General features: G+C 37.7%; 1 protein-coding gene across 1 annotated transcript in view; it reads right to left on the reverse strand.

The window, feature by feature from the left end:
• Positions 1–6,733: 6,733 nt before the first annotated feature.
• The window catches only part of LOC113045530 (beta-1,4-galactosyltransferase 2-like), a 75,237-nt gene continuing 62,367 nt past the window's right edge, over positions 6,734–19,603 (reverse strand). Inside the window, exons 4-5 of the mRNA XM_026205943.1 lie at positions 9,333–9,520; positions 6,734–6,860 (exon numbers count right to left, since the gene is read on the reverse strand). Of these exons, the coding sequence (XP_026061728.1) occupies positions 6,734–6,860; positions 9,333–9,520 (315 nt within the window). The remainder of the gene's footprint in view (positions 6,861–9,332; positions 9,521–19,603) is intronic.

The following is a 19,603-nucleotide window of genomic DNA, read 5'->3' on the forward strand; positions in this document are numbered from 1 at the left end:
CACATTATACACACATATTACTGTATTCATTCGCCGAGCATTTTCACATCCTACTGGACGATTTATTCACAGCAGTGTCCCTTGAACTCTTTGGCCTTTAACGCTTGATTTAGACAGCTGTGATTACTCTGGGGCTGCCACGTTTTGAGAGTCGTCTGATTCGGGGGAAAAAGCAAAATGCTGTGCCGTTGAAGACCTTGAAAATCTATGCCAAATATCTGAAAGTTTTGTGACTTCCTTGCCACCACATAGAAAAATGAGTTTATTTTTATGTTAGGAACAAACAAAGGATGCTACTAAATTAACCTCAGCCTTGGAGGCAAAAAAATGCATTAAAACACTTTCAGGAAGACAGCAAAAGTGGAAAACAGGTGGGGGAACACTCATTACTCATACAAAACAAAAGCAAACAGCATCACTATTGTACCATAATAACTCACAGTGTTTCTATTAGTCAACAAGACAATTTTGTGATTAAGAGAATGTTTGTCTGAATGCTGACGTAAAAATTCATAACGTTGACTGAAGACCTGTTTTGGCCTGTAGTTTCTAATTGGATTAAGTGAGAATTTTTCTACATGTCCTTCCGTTCTTCCTCCCTGCAGTTCATTTAATTGCATTAGACTCTCGGAGTGGGGGAGAATTGGAATCATTACTATTACTTCATGGCTTGCTGGCAGAGCAGAAATGAGAGAGGAGCAGAAAAAAGACAAGTCAGACATAGAGGGAGAGACAGAAGGTGAGGGAAGTAAGGGAAGAGTGAGAGAAGAAGGGAGGGACAGAGGAGTGGTCATACAATATGGCAGACAGACTGACCTTGTCTGGCGCTCTTCTTCCATTACAGCCCTCTCCAAACACACTCTCCTTAACGTATTAATAAAACGTTTATAATAATACATTCACGTTGTTTCCACACACATTCACACACTCAGCAGGCAGTTGTTTTCATTTATTTATTTATTTTTCATGCAGTCCTGTTCGAAATCGCAACTTGACTTTTCTAAAATGTAAAAAGGCTCTTTGCTGTTGCACTGTACACACATGATTTTTTTTTTTTTTTTTAAATTAACAAATTCATACGTGCTTATATAGGCTCCTTTGGTGTCTTTTTGGAGTTTGTAAGTCTAAATTTATCTTGAAAAAAGCTTGCAGAAAATACAGATTTTTGAGAATCACCCTTTAATCGTTTGGTTTACTTTGCTGGATATATCAAATGATGACAAAATAAACATTTGAAACAAGATAAATTGTCTATGCTTAATTTCATAGTGTGCGATTAATCGCAATTTAATCACACAAAAAAGGATATGATTGATCTGATTAAAATGTTTTATTGATTGACCCAACAAGACAGCCACTGTTCAGCATTTTACTGACATTTTGTCTGCTGTAAAAATTATACTACAGTATGAAACACCATCAAAACATTTTAATGTGTACTCCTGATGCTGAAGTCATGCATCTCCACATGTCCATTGAGTTGCACAGACTCGAACAGGGATTGGTGAACGCTGTCAAAGACAGGCTCTTCATTTCAGCCCAGTCTTCCTAAGAATAGTTCATAACTATTCAATTTCAACTTAAAATCCACAGTAAAACACACCTGTCTACTGCCTTCCACTTTCTCGTTCTTACTGAATTGTAAAGGGAAATGTCCCTCCAGGGCTTCCATCTTTTCCAACTACACAAATGTTGAAAATCAATGAAAGAATGATGGGCTATTTCTCTGTCCACATGGCCAGAGGGGAGAGCAAAACTCTCCAAAAGCTTTTTTGACTTCGCTTTTTGTTTCAAGCCAGTCGGATGGAACATTTGCTGTGCATGAGGCCAGGACACAGTCATCTGAGTCCACTATCCTCCCTCACACACATCCCTCTGGGCTATTTCTATCCACAATGACTTCACTCTTCCAATGCATGCAGCGATGACCTTCTGGCCAGCTTGCAAAGCATGATAGTGGCTGTACTTTCCATTTTATGGATAATGCCTCTTATGGTGACTTATTATTTAAAATAGGATTGTTATTGTGGAGCTGGCATAAAATAAACTACTTCTTGGTGCCAATAGCCAATAGTGTGCCGACATACAGCACAACTGCGTTCACGGCGATCCCAGTTCTAATCCCGACTCATGGTCCTCTCTGTCTACTCTACACTGTCCTTTCCAAATAAAGGCATAAAAAGCCCATAAATAAATCTGAAAAAATAAAACTACCTCTTGACATCAAATGCAAAGGATTGTCCACATCTGGAGTTTGATACTGTATTGCCGTCTAGATAATGATCATAAAGAGAGATATGCAGAAAAATTAAGCAAAGGATGAGTTCAATTTACTTTGTCTTTGATGTGAAGTTACAACAGTAAACTATAAAATTGTATGTACAAAGAAAACTTCATGTGGAAGCTCAAATGAAGCTCAGTTAATTTACTTCCTAAATACTTTGTAAATATGCTCTTTTTGCAACAACACACTAAAGTTGATAAGTAATGCATTTATAAAGAATTCTAAACTGTATTAAAATTGTGAACTAAATATATATATGCTATTTTAATACATATATATAAAAAAACTATTCAAAAGTTTGGTTTCAAAAATTTTTTTTAATAAGATTTCTTTTTTTATATATATACATTACTTTTATTCAACACATTAAATTGATAAAAAAGACTATAAAGAAGACATTGCTTAAAAAAAATCTATTGAAATAAAAATATATTTTTGTATCTATTCATCAAAGGATCCTAAAAAAGTAACCAAGGTTTTCAAATCTTTTCAATTTAGGAAATAATAAGAAAATTATTGAGCACCGAATCAGAATATTATAATGATTTCTGAAGAATCATGTGACGCTGCAGACAGTAATTACAGTAATGGCTGCTGAAAACTCTCTACCACCGGAAGTTAAAAATTATGTTTACAAATCTATTAAAATAGAAAAAAATTATAGTTTTGATCAATGTTTTTTTCTTCTTTAAAAAAAAGTCGCACTGGCCCCAAACTTTAGAATGGTAATATAAAATGTTGATATATACTTCATTTTCATTAACTATATATAAAAAAAAAAAAAATAGAAAAAAATTTAAGAACATTTTAGAAGGAAACTGCCTTAAGTTTATAAATATAATACATGGTTACACTGGCTTCTCGTCAATAGTGGCTGACCATAGCTTCTCCGTATCAGTGTACTCTAGTATCTTTGAGCAGGACTGCCACTAGTTCTTCCTTATGGCTAGAATGTACAGTACAGGAACAAGTGTACTACTGCAGGATCAACTACAGCAAGAAACAAAGATTCTGCACTTTAATAACAGCTGCACTTCACAAACACAATCTAAAAACCCAGTCAACAGAGATACAAACATCACTTCTCTTCTAAAGCAGCACATCCGCCAAGACTGACAAATTTTAAGAAGCCAGGCTGCAGAATTTTGAGTTTGCACAGGAGAATGTCCATTGGCACTTGGGCTCACGCTGTCAGACCAGTGACCTTCAAAGATAAGGGAAGAGAGGAAGTTGTTCTGACAGGCACTGGGAATCCCTGGAGCCCCAGCAAACTGGCTCCAGAGAAGTGACAGTATGTTCAAGTAAACTTCCACCCAGAGGACCTAAATGGGTGAGCGTCAGAGTCTGTGCGTGTATGTCCACCAGTCAGATGGGGAATATGAAGCAGTACGCACAGCTGGGTCCACATGCCATTTACTCTTACATCTTGACTTTGAACGACTGCTCAAAGCTGACTGCACTTTAGGCCACTATTTTGCCACACTGTCTTTTAAGCAAGAACTTGTTCATTAAAGCTATACTGTAGATCTAGTCAACTACAGTAGCCTCAAGAAGTATTTGGTAGAACTAATTTGTGAGAAGCATTTTTGTAGTTACTGGACCAAAATAATTTTGTATTAAATTTGTGAAGTCAAGTTCTAGTTACAAGTGTATTGCATACCTGCAGTTCATAACATTCAGTTTGAAAACTAGAAAGTGTCCAGACTGTCTTCTATTTAAACAGTATACTTAAAAAAAAAATCTAATATTTTACACAATATTAATTATTATTTTAAATGAAATGTTTTGCTTTATGTATTATTCTATGTATTAAAAGGAAAGAGGCAACAGTTAATGGTTTGCATTTTTGTCATTACAATTTGCTCATAATTACGACATTTTCCAATGATCTCAATTTAACAAAAGCAGTTTTCTTAAGACCCTGACTTCAAAGTAGTTTTCTCTTGTTTTTGTCTCTTGTTGCTTTCTTGGCAATGTCTGCATTATAGATGAACACATTTATGAGAAATTCTCTTTTGAGAAGGGGGCACCAACTTTGTTATTGAAGATAAACTATAACGACTCTGAGATCACAAGAAAACTAATTTTGTTATATTTACTGTAGCTCATGAGAAGACAAGAAAGAAAAATGAATGCATGGCCACTTAAGGATACTAAAAAATAATTGTAGAAAAAAAATTAATCTGTTTCCTAAATTTCTGAAGGATAATGTGACACTGAAAATTGAAAAAAAAAAAAACTATTTATTTTAGTTACATTTAAATTTTATATATATATATATATATATATATATATATATATATATATATATATATTTGAAAATTTGTCATCCAAATTTTTTTATTTAAATGTAGCTAAAATAAATTTATTTCAACCACTTACAGTACCTTAAATATTTATTTTTTGAATACATTTAATTAATTCGTTTTTTTTTTCTTCAGGTAAGACTGCAGTAATGGCAGCTGAAAATACAACTTTTCCACCGCAACACAAAGTTTATATGTATTGTATATATGTATATAGTTTATAGGATATTTATGTGTGTGTACAGTTTTTATGATATTTCATAACTTTACTACAGTATGTACAACTTTACAGTGTTTTTGACCAAATAAATGCAGCCTTATTTCAACACAACTAAACAATCAAATGAGCAGTAAGAAAATCCAAAAAAGATCAACAGTTAATGCGCATATAAATGTGCAATAAATATGCATGCAAAATACATAATTAGAACTCCTTCAAAACAACATCAAGCTTTTTAAATTCTCCCAAAAATAAACAACTCCGTTTCAGTTCTCGTTCAGAACGAGATCTCAAGGGAGACTGATGCTTTTTTTTTGTGGATATCAGGCTATAAAGCTTACTTTTACTTATATAATCTATTAATCATTCCAAAAAAAGCAGTGGGCTAAGGCAGGAAAAGATAATGTGAGAGGTGTGTTTTATCACACTATCCAGTTTCCACTTTTTTCTACTGTCAAAGGAACCCCAAACAACTGAAAAGAGTGACATATGGGACATATCTCCACGAATGTTATCGCTGTTGCAAGAGCGCATGTGCCCTGATATACTGCAGGTTTTTCTATCTCATCACCTCTGCGGGGAAAATGATAGCTAGTGAACACGCAGCTATTCATTATCTGAAGAGACAGGCATCAGACAGCAGAGCGTCATCTATTCATACGTTTCTGTCTGGACATGGTGTAGATTTGTGAGTGGCGAGCGAATATACAGCTGCTCCCTGCAGAGCTGCATATGCCAGAGAAAGAAAAAGAGGTAAAATCAGCACAAGGAAACTGTTCAGAGACAAAGCGACTGTCTTTGATGACGCATGCTTACTTATGACTTTTTTAAAAGCCTGTCTACCAGACCTCAAAACAAAATGACATCCCAGAAAGCCGGTCAAAGTTTGCAAAGGTCTACAAGCAGTGCATCTACAGAGGTGATTCATTTAATTCAAGAGAAAAAAAGGGCCATTTATTCTCTTAAATGTATTTGAATATTGCGGTTTTTCACCGAAGCTGTTAATGTGTCACAAATGACATTTGACAAATAGTTAAAACATGTGTAGTCTGTTATTGAGGATCGCAGTGACACATTTTTGGCATAACAGCAATTACAGCAATCATAAATAACTCAAAATATGTGCAATTCATGTTTGAAAACAGCCATTTGCCAGCATATCAGTCATCTTTAAAATGTTTTCTTCTAGTACCACATGAAAGAACCACTAGTCAAAGTAACATTTACATTAAAACCTACTTTTAATTCTTTCCTTTTAACTTAAGCAAAGAGCTTAGACCAATACATAATTGAAATAAAACCTTTGAAGCCTTTCTCCCTTTTAAAAGCTTCTCCTTTGCTGCCCATGTTCCTGAAACTGTGATGCTGTATTTTAGTAACCACCCAAACAACTGAACTATTAATTATAAAATGATTAAGTAGAGGTTTTTAAGCTTTTTCCCGCTAAAGATTTCCTGCTAAAGAAAGTGAGGGACCACTTTCAATAAATATCTAAAATAACAATAAATTTGACTAATTTGTAAAAAATCCCTCACAAGTTTGAAAGCCGTAATTTGAAAATAAAAATTCAACTATCAATTTTTTAAATGCATGTTACTGATTTTATTGCAAACGATTCATCAATGCCTGCGTTTTATTTTTTACATATTCTTTGACCTCATAACCTTCAGTCAAACTGCCCTGATCTTCAGGCGATACGACATACTTCTCTGCTGTTGTATGTCGTATTCAAGTTCACATTCATCCATTTTTGGTTTCAAAAAAGTGCAACTCCCACATCTCAGCCCTGCATATTTTTTTTTACACTCACGATACGTCATACTACAAAAGAAAAAAAGATCTGACCCTAGTCCCATTTGATCCCAATTCTAAAGGACCAGACCTCGGACATTTATAAAAGAGAAAAACAGCATAATTATAGTCTTACCTGTTGTAAATGTCATCATCTTCACCTCCCCAACCCCAGTACTCATTAGGGAAGCCATTGATTTTGAGGAACTGTTTTTTGCTAAGGCCGGACACCCCTCCAAAGTACCCCGCATAAGGTAGCCTGCAAGAGGGAACAGACCCCAATCATTCTTATTCAGTTGACACACATTTTAAATATAAAACCTCTAATCACCCTTTAATCATCAATAACATTTTATACAATAGCATTATCTCAAACAGTATATTCCAGCCTACGTCCATTTGGAATGTACAGGGCTTTGGATTCCCATTAGCTTCTAGAGTGAAATATCCTTTTTGCAAGCCCTCTCTGAACTGAGGCCTTTAGTCAGTCAACTCAAGCATTTGAATTTAACAAAATTGCATCTCATATGAGGGATTCTAGAGAGCCACAAGGTCCTCCCAAAGGGGATCCAACATTTTTAAATGCTATCTGATCTTTTTCATCATTTTCTCCTGGTTGCTACCCCTCAGGCCTCTCAGTTGAGCTACACAACTCAAAGAACGCCCTGTAAAAGCTTAAGTGCACTATAAACCTTAGAATCCGTTTCTCATCATAGATGGTTCCCGGAGGCCACTGTCGGATGAGAAGTATCTGAGGAATCATCGTCTATAGGATTAAAGGCTGATATAAATATAGATACTCCATTGCAGGTCAAAGGATGAATTAAAAGGCCTTGTTGGCTGTCAGAACTAAGTCTTATATTTGACCTTTAAAGCACAGAGTGATTACATCTCAAGCAAGTGTTTGAAGTCTTTAAAGAAATGCTCTACTGGATGAATACAGCATGGAAAAGGATCGAGTCCACTTAAAGCGGATGAAAACATGGTTTCGGTGTCTCCTCTTCTGAGAGACCCGCGGGGCTGCGGGCTGGCAGGTGCATCATGGGTAGCCGCCCGGGGTTTGCCTTGGGCTACCGCAGTGTATGTTTCCAATGACAGCAACCACATCCACCCACGCAAACAAATGTGCGACATAAGGGGAAAAGAGAAGCAAAAACCTATCTGAACGTGCACTCACACACACACAAAAACGCATCCACAAACAAGCGCTCGTGCACGCCGCAACCACACGTTAAGAGACAACAAGTTAAAATTAATGAGGCCATCTGCTACAGCAGCAGTCTTCACAGAAACAGTATGGCTGAAGTTTCTTCACACGCTCACGGTCTGAGAGCGTGTAATTCTCTAAAGGTGCTTCACTTATTAAACACTGCAACGTTAAGGCCTCCTCAGACTGAAGATGCACGCCAACGGATGACTCACAGAGGAAACGCAATTCTTAGCCCACTGACAGTTAAAGGCAGTTCACACTTTGGAGAACGTCAGTGGCATTCGTTTAACAACATATTGTCTGGCCTTCCACAGAGAAATAAAAAACTAATTAAATAACGGTTCAAATTTTACCACAGCACTAAGCAGGTAGGTAGGTAGGTAGATAGATAGATAGATAGATAGATAGATAGATAGATAGATAGATAGATAGATAGATAGATAGATAGATAGATAGATAGATAGATAGATAGATAGATATTATATATAACATATGCATTAGTACTACTACTAAAAATAATATATAATAATTATATAATAGAATAAAAACATAATTAATCATTATATTAACTATATATACCACCTTCAATTATTTAATAACAATTAATGTTATTCTTGTATTTTTAAATAGTAAATAGCAATAATTTATGTTATAGTAACTATCATTAAATGTTTTACACATACCAACTGATTAGTAAACAATTATCTTTTGAGCTAATTTCCCAACACTGCTCATATCTTAAGATAGAAGCCGATTTGAACAAATTCCCTGAGGACGGCAGAGGAAGGCAGAGAGTTAAGATTGTCTTGGTCCTTTTGGCCCCTCACACAAAGACAGGAAATTAAACACCATGGAGCAAAGGCCGACCGAAGACAGACAAAATTCATTTCAAGTTGGAGAAAAAAAAAAAACCTAATACTGTGAACCTTCACCAGTGTTTTAATATCTCAAGCTATTACACTTGAAGAAAACCGGTCTGTCTCCTCTAAATAATTGTCTGCCTTGGAAAATGAATACATATGCTTGTCAAGGCTCCAGGTCTGTCTAGACTGGCACTGCACCTAACAAATGAACTTTTGATACATAATAATTCAGCTGTATTCTAGAGCTCCAGATGACAAAGCGTCATAAGACATATATCTTCCCTAGTGGAAAAAAGCAATTAATCATCAGAAGCGCAGGCTTTGACAGACAGCCCTCAAGCTCTGGCTGTTTGATTAACTGACTCGGTTCTCTGCAAAGAAATAAAGACAAATACAGAAATGGCCTCTATTAATATGTATGTAAATAGCAACAAATGCAGCCCAGCATATCTGTAATAAAATCTGGCAAAGCCACAATTCTACAAGGAAATTAAATTCACATAAAACATGCCACTGATTTCATTTTATTGCATTTTCAGCCTTTATATGCGGCTTCTGATTATTTATGTATCAAAAGGGACCAGAATTATAGGAGTGAGATAAAATGTTATTTCAAAAGACTCCTGCACTCTGTGGTTCCCTCAATAATTAATGTTACCTGAAGCCGAATTTGTCCATGGCAATGGCAAAATGACGGGGCTGGTCATAACAGTGGTACAGGTTCCGGTCATCCATAGGGATCAGGTCCACGTCACTGAAAATGAAGCAGTCATATTCTGCGTCTTTAAGAGCCTCCGTGTAGCCAACGTTGAGAAGCTTGGCCCGATTGAAGGTGTCCTCGCCAAGCTGAAACACAACATAAAAATACATTTAAGATTACCCAAAGAAATTGGGCAATAGTAAAAATATTCCCAATTTGGTTTATATTTACACTGAATTGGATGCCATGTAACACCAAAACACTGTGTGGTGTCTGAACTAATAACCCAGTGTGACAATAATCCCATGTAATCCTGTAATACCTGAGATTTGGCCCAATAATCCAAAGGTGTGAAGTACCGTCACACATCTACAGCCTTTTCAGCACAATGACTGTGGATGTGCACTACAAAAGCATTACCAAAATGATTAAAGTATGCATATTACGTGAGGCTTTGACGCCATCAACACATCTGTAAACAGTGATGAACAGTACTGGATGCAAAGAGATGCACCTCATTTTATGATACCAGTGCTAAAAACAGTAAGGAGAATAACTTAATACTGAGTGACTTTTAGCTTCTATCAATATTTATCCTTACTTCAATTCTCTCAAAGGCCCAGAGGAGAAAGATTCTTCAATATAAGAGAGAAACAGAGAAAGAGGGGGCAGATAAGGCAATATCTTTAAGAGATATCTTATAAAATACCTTTTTTTTCATCGGCAAGGGTGCTCATTAAACATAACTGGGCTCATTATCACTAGTTTAACAAGATTTATTCCTTGCGTGGTGGCAGACAGCTCAGGCAACCACAGCAGTAGATGTCTGGTTATAACACACACCTCGCTAAAAAAATGACAGATTTATAACAGGAACATGCTCGCGACTTAGCATCTCCCATCCGAGAAACCAACCAGCTCCAAAACAGTAGATATGTGGACATCATGAACAGATGGTTTTGGAAGAAAAAACTCTAATTGTTTTTAGAAAAGGGATCATCGGAACTAAGCATTCATCCTGAAGTTTCAGCCGTGAGGTGTTTGGCTTGTTTTGTCGGGGGGTTTTTTTCAACACACCATGGGTTTGATTGTAAAACAGGTGTAGAACCCTCCCTCATTAGCCTACTCGCACCTGTTCTAAGTCATTAACCTCAACAGGGACAATGGCTCATCTGGTGAGTGTTATATCATCCTATTTTTGTGTTGTACATTACCAAAACAACCACGAGTGATGGACATATTGTGTACAGTTGCATTCATATATTAAAGCATGGCAAGCTGTGTCACAGTGATTTTATCATGGTTAAAGGTGTTGTTGGACATGGCACAGTGTAAGTAAGTGAATTTGGTTGTACTTTATTTTAAGGTGTCCTTGTTACTGTGTAATTATACATTTAAGTACTGAGTAATACTAATTATCTATGTGCACTTATTATATGGAAAGTGTTATGATTAGGGTTTGGCTTAGGGCTACCTGCATGTAATTATGCATAATTTATATGTATTATAATAGTAAGCACATGTAGCATGTAACAAGGACACCTTAAAATAAAGTGTTACCATGAATGTTTGTTTACATAAAATGTAAAAAGACACTAGTGATCAATAAATAATGAAATGTATTGATATTAATTTTTCTGTTACTACTTAAATTAGTGAAAGACTGATATATACTAATTTATTTAAATAGTAGTGCTGCTTAACATTTTTGTGGAATTTTTTTTTTTTAGATTATTTGATGAATAAAATTTCCAAAAGAAGACAATTCAGTTGAAATACAAATATTCTGTAACATTTTAAATGTCTCTATAGTCATGTTTGATCAATTCTCCCAACTAGAGTTACACATAAAAAAAAAAAATATATATATTGTGACGAGTCAGCTGCCTCCTCCCTGATTATCACCGGCACCCCGTCCTAAATCGCCGCCCTTCACCAGGCTCCCGACTGGAGTGGGTGTGTGAGAGGAGGGGCGCTGGACGAGTCAGGGCTGGCGGCGTGTGATGGGGCACACCTGAAGGAAGTGGAGCCTCATTACCGCCGCTGTTTAAAAGCCCAACGCGCCTCTCCTCAGGAGACCGGTCTCTTCCCCGTGCATGCACACTGGTGTCCTCGTGGGTCCAGGAAGGGTGCGTTGAGGGACTCCCGCGCCACCAAGACGTGAGCTGCCGGACCCGCGATCCGGATGGGAACCGCACCCGTATACACGGCCGACGGGCCAGGATGCCGGGCCGTCCATCCCCTACCAGCGCCGCGGCCAACGAGAGAGACGCGGCCGCTAGGAGAAGCCGCCGCCCCTCGCGCCCCGGACCAAGGAGGGGAGCGCGTGCGGCCGCCGGACTCCGCCCCTTGCCTGGACCCTTCCTTGATGAACACTGCCCGACCTACACAAATCCCGCAGCACAACGAGGACACCAGATTCCCTGTTATTTTGGACACTTTCCCCCTTTTGGCCACTTTTATTCCCTTTGTTTTATGATTTCTGTTAATAAAAGCCTCTCCGAGGCCTGACGCCACGCCCACTGTGTCTGTCTTGTGCTCCTCCCGTGACAATATATATATATATATATATAAATTGATTGTAGTAATTTTGACTAGTAGTGTATTAGTGAATTAGCCATTGAGAACCTCTATTCTACAAATTCTGGTTGACATGAGAACATGGAAATACTATGGCATTCTCTACCATGTAAAAAACACTGTACATGAATATGTTTATATAAATCTTCATTTATGTCTGTGAGTCTGTGTCTGTGAGTTTGACATACAGTATAACCCATTACAAACAGCCTGAACTGAAAAGCATTTACTCTGAAGGTTGTTCCTAATTGTAGTCAATGAGGCAGAGGAAAATCATACAGCTGGAGCTCAGTAAATAAAACAGCCTCCCTCATCTCTTCAGACAGTTGCACACTAAGAAGTACAATGACTCTGTTTCTAAATCCAGACTTAAACCACTTAGCTTGAGGTCTGAGAGTCACATCGGCCCCCAGCTAGAGTCTTCTTCTCCTTCTCTAAGCTTATCGCAGCCATGTCAGTTGCTCAATACTTGCTCTCTGAGAAGCAATTAGCTGTATTTTTTATTATCTGATGATCACGCTGATAGTTTATCACAATCCCATGCTCGCTCTAGTTCATGAGGCAGGATCCCTATAGCGGCATACTCAAGGCCAACCGGGGGAGTCCTACCCGGACCCCGTCGCTATGGAGACAGATTAGGAACAGGGCTCATCCTGAGAGGTTGCATTGTGCATTTTCCTTTGCAGGTGTGTGCGTGTGTGTAGCGATGTGTGTGTGTGTAAGCATTATCAGTCCCCAACAGGCTGACCATATCATCCACCATGCTATCGATGCCAGAGCTGAAGGCTAGAGGAGAGGGGACAAAAAAAGAAAAAAAAAGGAAAAATCAGGAGTGGAAAAAAAAATTCTACATTTAAAAAAAAAATGTATACAATTTTCGAGTCTATGAGTTTGCCTACCAATGGTACGAGAGGAACACAGCTTTAAGTCTCAACCCAACTAAAATTACTAACCAATCAGAATTTTTTGCTCTTATAAACATGAACACTATAGTATCCAATTGCAGCGCTGATAAATGGAGAAGTGCAACATGTAAAAGCTGCGAGGCACAATGCTCAAAGATGTCCATCTAAAGTGTATTTATATAGAAAAACTAATTAAAAAGCAACAGAGCTTCGTAAATAGCTTAGAGTAATCATGTGATCTCCATAAGAATGATGTGATTGGCAGAACAAATTTACCTGGGATTTTTGAAAAGGTCCTGTACACACATGATCTCTTAATAGTAACTTACCGGTAATTCACCAGTAAAGATTGCATGTGTGAAAGGTGCTAAACTCTTTCTCTGCATACGCTGTGAATTTGAATTGCTATATACATCCACTACACCACGCCATCCCCTGAAACTCAATCTCACCTAAACGAGGACACCATATGTTGCACAAGCATGCTGAAGTCAACAGACCACTACTGTGAGTGTTTTACATGCACCGTGTTTTGACAGGCTCTCTTGTTGGAACCTATTTTTTTCTGCTCGCTACTATAGAAATGGTTTGTATAGTCAGACTCAGTACCATTTCTAAAATACTCAGAGGAAATAACAGCTCTCTACAGAACAGCTGTTGAGCTTTGACGTTTCTCACTGTTGAACAACTGCTGGGGCAGAGAACTCTGCTGGAAGTTTTGCTATTACAGTTAGCTTGTTTTGGAAGTTGCTTTGATTTAGGAGAGAGTTGCCTCATTACTGTTCCTCACTGCCACCTGACATCTACTGTAGCGCGAGCAGGGCTCAATTAAAAGCATGCTTCAGACATGCGTTCATGTCTTCGCGATGGCTGGATGAGAGGCTCTGAGTCTCAGGATGAGGCAGCGCCGGCGACCGGCCAGGCAAACTAATTTACAGTAAGGAAACAATGGCAATGGAAGCGCAGAAGAAAGGCAACTTATAGACGAACCCTTTCTGAGAATTTCTGAGAATTCAATTTGAGTTTGTCTCTATTTCATCAATAGCCTGACATCACAAGGATTAGTATGAAAAAAAGACAGACGATATGAGCTGCTGCTATCAGAGAGATTCATTAGGCTGGATCAGAGCACTCTCAGCCTCTTTGTCTTTCCTTCCTCGTCCTTTCTTTCTTAATGACTTCTTTTCTTTTTCCTAACTTTCTCTCTCCTTTCTATCATTATTTTATTTCCTATATTCATAACTTCCTCTTCCTTCTAGCCTTCCTCCCTCCCTATTTAGCTTCTATACCTCTTCTGTATTTTTATTGCTTCCTCCTTCCAGTTTAAATTCTTTATCCATCCTATTTTTCTTTCTTACTTACCCTGCCTGCCATCCTTCCTTCCTTTTTACCACTTCCTTCTTCCTCTGGTTTTCTTTTTTCCATCCTCTTCCTTCCTTTCTTTCTTCCTTCCTTCCTTATTCATTCTTACCTGCCTTTCTTTATTTTAGTTTTTTCTCTTTTTAACGCTTTCTCCTTCCACCAGTTTCCCTTTTCCATCCTCTTCCTTTCTTTCTTCCTTCCTTCCTTCTTCATTCTTCCATCCATTTATTTCATCTTAATTTCTTTCTTTTTCTTTCTTTCTTTCCATCTATTAATTGCATCTTGCCTCCATCTTTTTTTCTTCTTAACTTTCTTTTTCTGTTATTTCCTTTCTTAAACTTTGTTCCAAATATGCTTTCCCCAACCATTCTTCCATTTCTCTTTTTCCTTGTCCATTCTTTCCTTCAGCCTTTATCTCTTGCTCATTCTCTTGCTTCTAAATTGTCTTTCCTCAATTTCTCCTTTTTCTTTTCTTTCAGTCCTTTCCATTTCTTACTCTCTTTCCTTCCTTTTTTCACTTCTTTTTTCTCTGACTGTCTTCCTCTCATACCCTCCCAGGCAGATGTCAAGGATCAACCATTTTTGAATGTAAAAGAGAGAATAACCATACACCGGTAAGATGGTTATTGTTATTCTCTCCTGTAAGTGAGAGGCCAATGATTTATTGCTGTTCTATCAGTGCACCATTTAAATATGGATTATCGCTGGGCCTACATCAGCCCTGGAGCAGATTATTAGAGCAAGCGTTACTAGTGTACACAACACCTGCACTCTCGCTGTCCAACTGACACTAAATCTATACGATATTCTAAGGGCCCACAGGGAATTAGGAATTTCTAATTATAAATAAATCACTCACAAAAACCGCAAGCCTACCTTCTCTCGACCGAGTGTCAGGCTTTCGAGAAAACAGAAAGTTTGGGGCATTCTGGGTCGAGCTACTGCAAGAATGAAGGACAGAATCACTTCGATCTTATCCACTATACATCTGCTAAACAGACACAGAAGTACTCACAATGTTGCATTACACATCCCACAATGCACTGCAATATGATTATTTCGGGGTTTTTTGACATCATAAAAGACAATGTACCATACACACACCCTCCATTTCCTTTAGCAGCGTTGGGCCAGGTCCGGTTGAACATGCAGTTTAGGAGATCTTAACCTCCCTATGGGTGCCACTAAATGAATCATACATGGTGTTGCTAGCAATCAGCTTACATTAAAGCTATCAGAACACCTGCTGTCATCTAATAAACCAGAGAGTTGCTGAAAGTTCCCCTGTTAAAGTGAGTTACTGCAGTCCTCAGTAACACTCGCGGGCAGAAGAGAACTCTTCAAGAAACGGCCTCTACGGTCCTCTGTGTACCCAGAACAACTAGGCCTTGCTAATTTGATTTTGATGTGTTGGTATCAGTCCAGTGGCTTAGGATACATGCCATGTTTCTCTCTTCTTTTTATCATTTGTTCCGGGCAAGACTGCCACCGCAGGGATCTCATGCAAGAAATCACAAAGCACAATGGGGCACTATTAATCATTCTGCGCTAACAAGGGACAAAATGCATGTCCAGCCTTATTTTCATTCCCTTCTGTGTTTTGTGGACTGTAAAGTAAATGATAAATTACAAAGTATGACAGTATCGGTGTCGCAAAGCAAGGCAAGAACCGGCAAAACACTTTTGTGAACAAAACTCTGGCTCTCTTTCTCCAAATCCTCCATGGAAAAGCATACAACACACCTTTCATGGTTAATAAGACTGATGCTAGGGAAATGGACTAAGAAAAACAAAGACTGTTCCTGGTCACAGTTTATATACAGTTGCAATCAAAATTGTTCAACCCCCTTGACCTGCAAGACATTTTTCTGTGGAGAACAACATTTTATAAAATCAATTCAGCAAAGGCATCAGTAAAGTATTAGAGAAAGTTTGTAAATACACTTTTGAGTGATTCTGAGAACGGAACATTGATGAAATTCTAATTGGCTCTAAGCATTCATGTTTAAAACTATTCAACCCCCTTTGTGCAGAATCTTTTATTCTTTAAAATCACCAATAAGCACTGTCTGTAAGTGTTTAGAAGCTTCTGTCACCTCTCTTCTACAGTATTGGCCCATTCATCACCTAAAAAAGCTTCCAGATCACTTATAATTGGGTTTTCGCAGTGCCACTGCTTTCTTTAAATTCAACCAGTTATTTGCAATTAAGAATTAAGCCTGGAGACTGAACAGGTCACTCAAGTACATTCTATGACTGATCCCTGAACCAACCTTTTTAACTTGCTGTAAAGTTACCAAATTTTCTTATTTATTTATTTCTATTGTAGTTAAACCTTAAAACACACTTAAAAGCATGTCTGAGGGGGATACGTCCACAGACCAGATTTTATGAAGGAAGACTGAAGTTAAGTCGAGATGTGGTTGAGCATGAGATGCATGCTAATGTAACTCAATTACATTGCTGGCCTCATTTTCATTAATCGGATCGGCTATTGGGGCTTGTAGGATAAAAGAGACCCTGCACATCAGCAGGTGATTAATATATACTCAGCTGTCAACTGTATAGAATTCAGATGTGCAGCATGAAGAAGCTTCATAAATCAGGCTTTTGAAATAAATGTGCTACAAGTATAATACTGGGAGACAGGTGGGTGGTACATCAGCGCTCTTCTTTGACAGGCAAGTGTTCAGATGTAGGGGGAAGGGGAATTTCACAGACCTGATTTAACTACACAATGTGAGCTCTGAAAATGTCAAACATATTAACAGTTGGGCTGTATTCATAGCTGAAGGCAGGCAATGGGATGTAAAGGTCCTTATTGTGTAACTTCATTAAATGTATCTCTACTGCCTCTGTAAGTTTCTTGTTGTGATGGAAAATCTTTTTTTTCTTTTTTTTTATGAAACTGATATATCCAACCAAGACTAAGTCATACTCTCACAGTTCTTCACTGAAAATAAATCATCCTTACACATTATAGAGCAGTGGTTCCCAACAACGTTCCTGGAGACCCACATTTTAATTTACGTAATATATGTGTGTGTACTGTGTATTTATTATGTATATATAAATACACACACATACAGTATATATTTAGAAAATATTTACATTTATTTAGATGTATATATTTATAATCATATAATTTAGATTACTGGTGTATATAAATATATTTAATATATAAACATAACATTTTTCTTAAGTATATACATAGATGTGTCTATTATATATATGTAATAAATATACACAGTGCACACACACACACACACACACATTATGTTAACAAAATCTTTTATTTTGGATGCAATTTATTGCGATTAATCATTTGACAGCACTAGAATCTTTACTGTAATTTATGGGATGATTAAATGTACATTGGTTTTAAAACAACTTTGAAGTTTTGCTCAAACAGGATACTATATATATATATATATATATATATATATATATACACAAAATTGTTACGTTCATTATTGTTTATTCACATCAAACAATTAAAAAAATGCATTTGATAAATGCTAAATAATTTACTAGGGCACAAACTAATGAGCGAAAAATTGAGATATTTTCAATTTGTATATCCTTGCACAGTGATAAAATAAAAAATCAAGTTCCCAAGTTTTAATTTACCCCTGTGAGAATTGCAGGGTTCATCCATCTAGAATGGCTGTGAACAGCAAGGAAAGTCTGTGGACCCTGGTACCCTCCAGAGCCGATGTTAAGGCAATGAAAGTCTGCTTTAGTCCATATTCAGGGCATGCTGCTCACCCAGTCTATGTCCTAATCTTCAAGTACCGCCGTAAGCCATCGTCCAAACTGATTTCCTACACGAGCGAGTCAGCCATTCAGACTCTCTGTAGGGCTCAACTGTTTTCATGAGCTCACTGACAATACCAAATCTTATTACAGACTAACAGCAGGTCAAGCCCAAATGCTCTCGGCGCTCACATTACGAAAGCACTGCACTGACATTTGGACAGAAAACGTTCAATGCTAACAATCCAAATCAAACATCAGCAAAAAAAAAAAAAAAAAAAAAAAAACTCAAACTGATTGCAGAAGATTGACCTGCCTGACACCAGTAAGATTAGTCTCAGTCCTGAAAAATGGTAAAGCACCTCTGCTCCAGGGCTGTTGGCTGAGTGGGTATTACAGCTGAAGTGTTAACAGTGTACAATATCTGACCAGTCTACTGTAAGAAACCCACTGCTGCGTGCTGGATAGAGTATGATCCTTCCTCTATATGCTTCGCTGGCCAAGCTCCAAGTGTTTCCCTCCAGGGTGGCCCCTGATGTGTTACATTGTTCTTCATAACACGTGTAACAGAAAGCTAGCCCTTGATCCACCATTGTAAATCCAATAAGCAAAGTATGTAGCCACAACAGTGAGCATGCTAAATGGGTTATTTATGTTTTTGTGCACGAGTGAAAGAGAGACACTTGATCTCTAGAGGTACTATTGTTGGTCTATTTAAAAGAACAGTTCAAAATTCGGTCATCATTTAGTCACCCATTTGACTTATTTTCTTCTGCAGAACACAACTGGAACTACTACTTTTTCAAATCTGCAATAAATGGGTCCTAAAAAATGTTTAAAAAAAGAGAAAAAATCCTATCTTACGTTGTTGCAAAAACAGCTAAATAATACACACACATTATATTCACTGTCCCAAACTCACACATTATATTCCTAGACTTCCGAAGCTATTACAACAGCTTCTTTGATTCATGAGATGTCGGATTTGTGAACAAATCATTCTTTTATTGAATGAATGGGCCAATGGTTCAACTTACTGATTCAATGATCCAGTTAACAATACACACACACAACTACTGCCATTTCAGAAGACTTGACTTGTGTCATACTGTATGTACTGCTTTAATGATATTTTTATGATGCTTTTGAGTCCTTAGATTCCTCCTTGTTATTGTGTTACACACTGATCTGAAGATGCAGCAGTAGCCTACTGAAGTACCTCGTGCGACTTCTCAAAAGAAAATCTTCAAGTGAAGAACCATTATTTGTCACCAGACTTTGATTGTACATTGTCTGGAGTTCGGCAGAGACCATCTAAGCTTGCACTCCGAAGTAATCCTGAAAAAAAAAAGGATGTCATGAAAAAGACAAGGAACACAGATGTGCTCTGTAGAAATCTAGTGGAGTTAGCACAGCTATAATGGTTGCAGGGCCATGCCAAATCAAAATTCTGGCAGAGTGTGTAAGCATGCAGCCCCACGAGGCTCAGCTGGAGCACAACCGATCACAATCTGAACCCCTCCTTATTATCTGCCTAAACATCTGCCCCATGTCTCTGCGGGACTCAGAAAAGAGAGGAACCATTTGATTAATGATTCAGAATCGCTCTCCTGAATCGTTAAACAC

This window comes from Carassius auratus, chromosome 27 (assembly GCF_003368295.1).
Source record: "Carassius auratus strain Wakin chromosome 27, ASM336829v1, whole genome shotgun sequence".
In the NCBI taxonomy this organism is placed as follows: domain Eukaryota; kingdom Metazoa; phylum Chordata; class Actinopteri; order Cypriniformes; family Cyprinidae; genus Carassius; species Carassius auratus.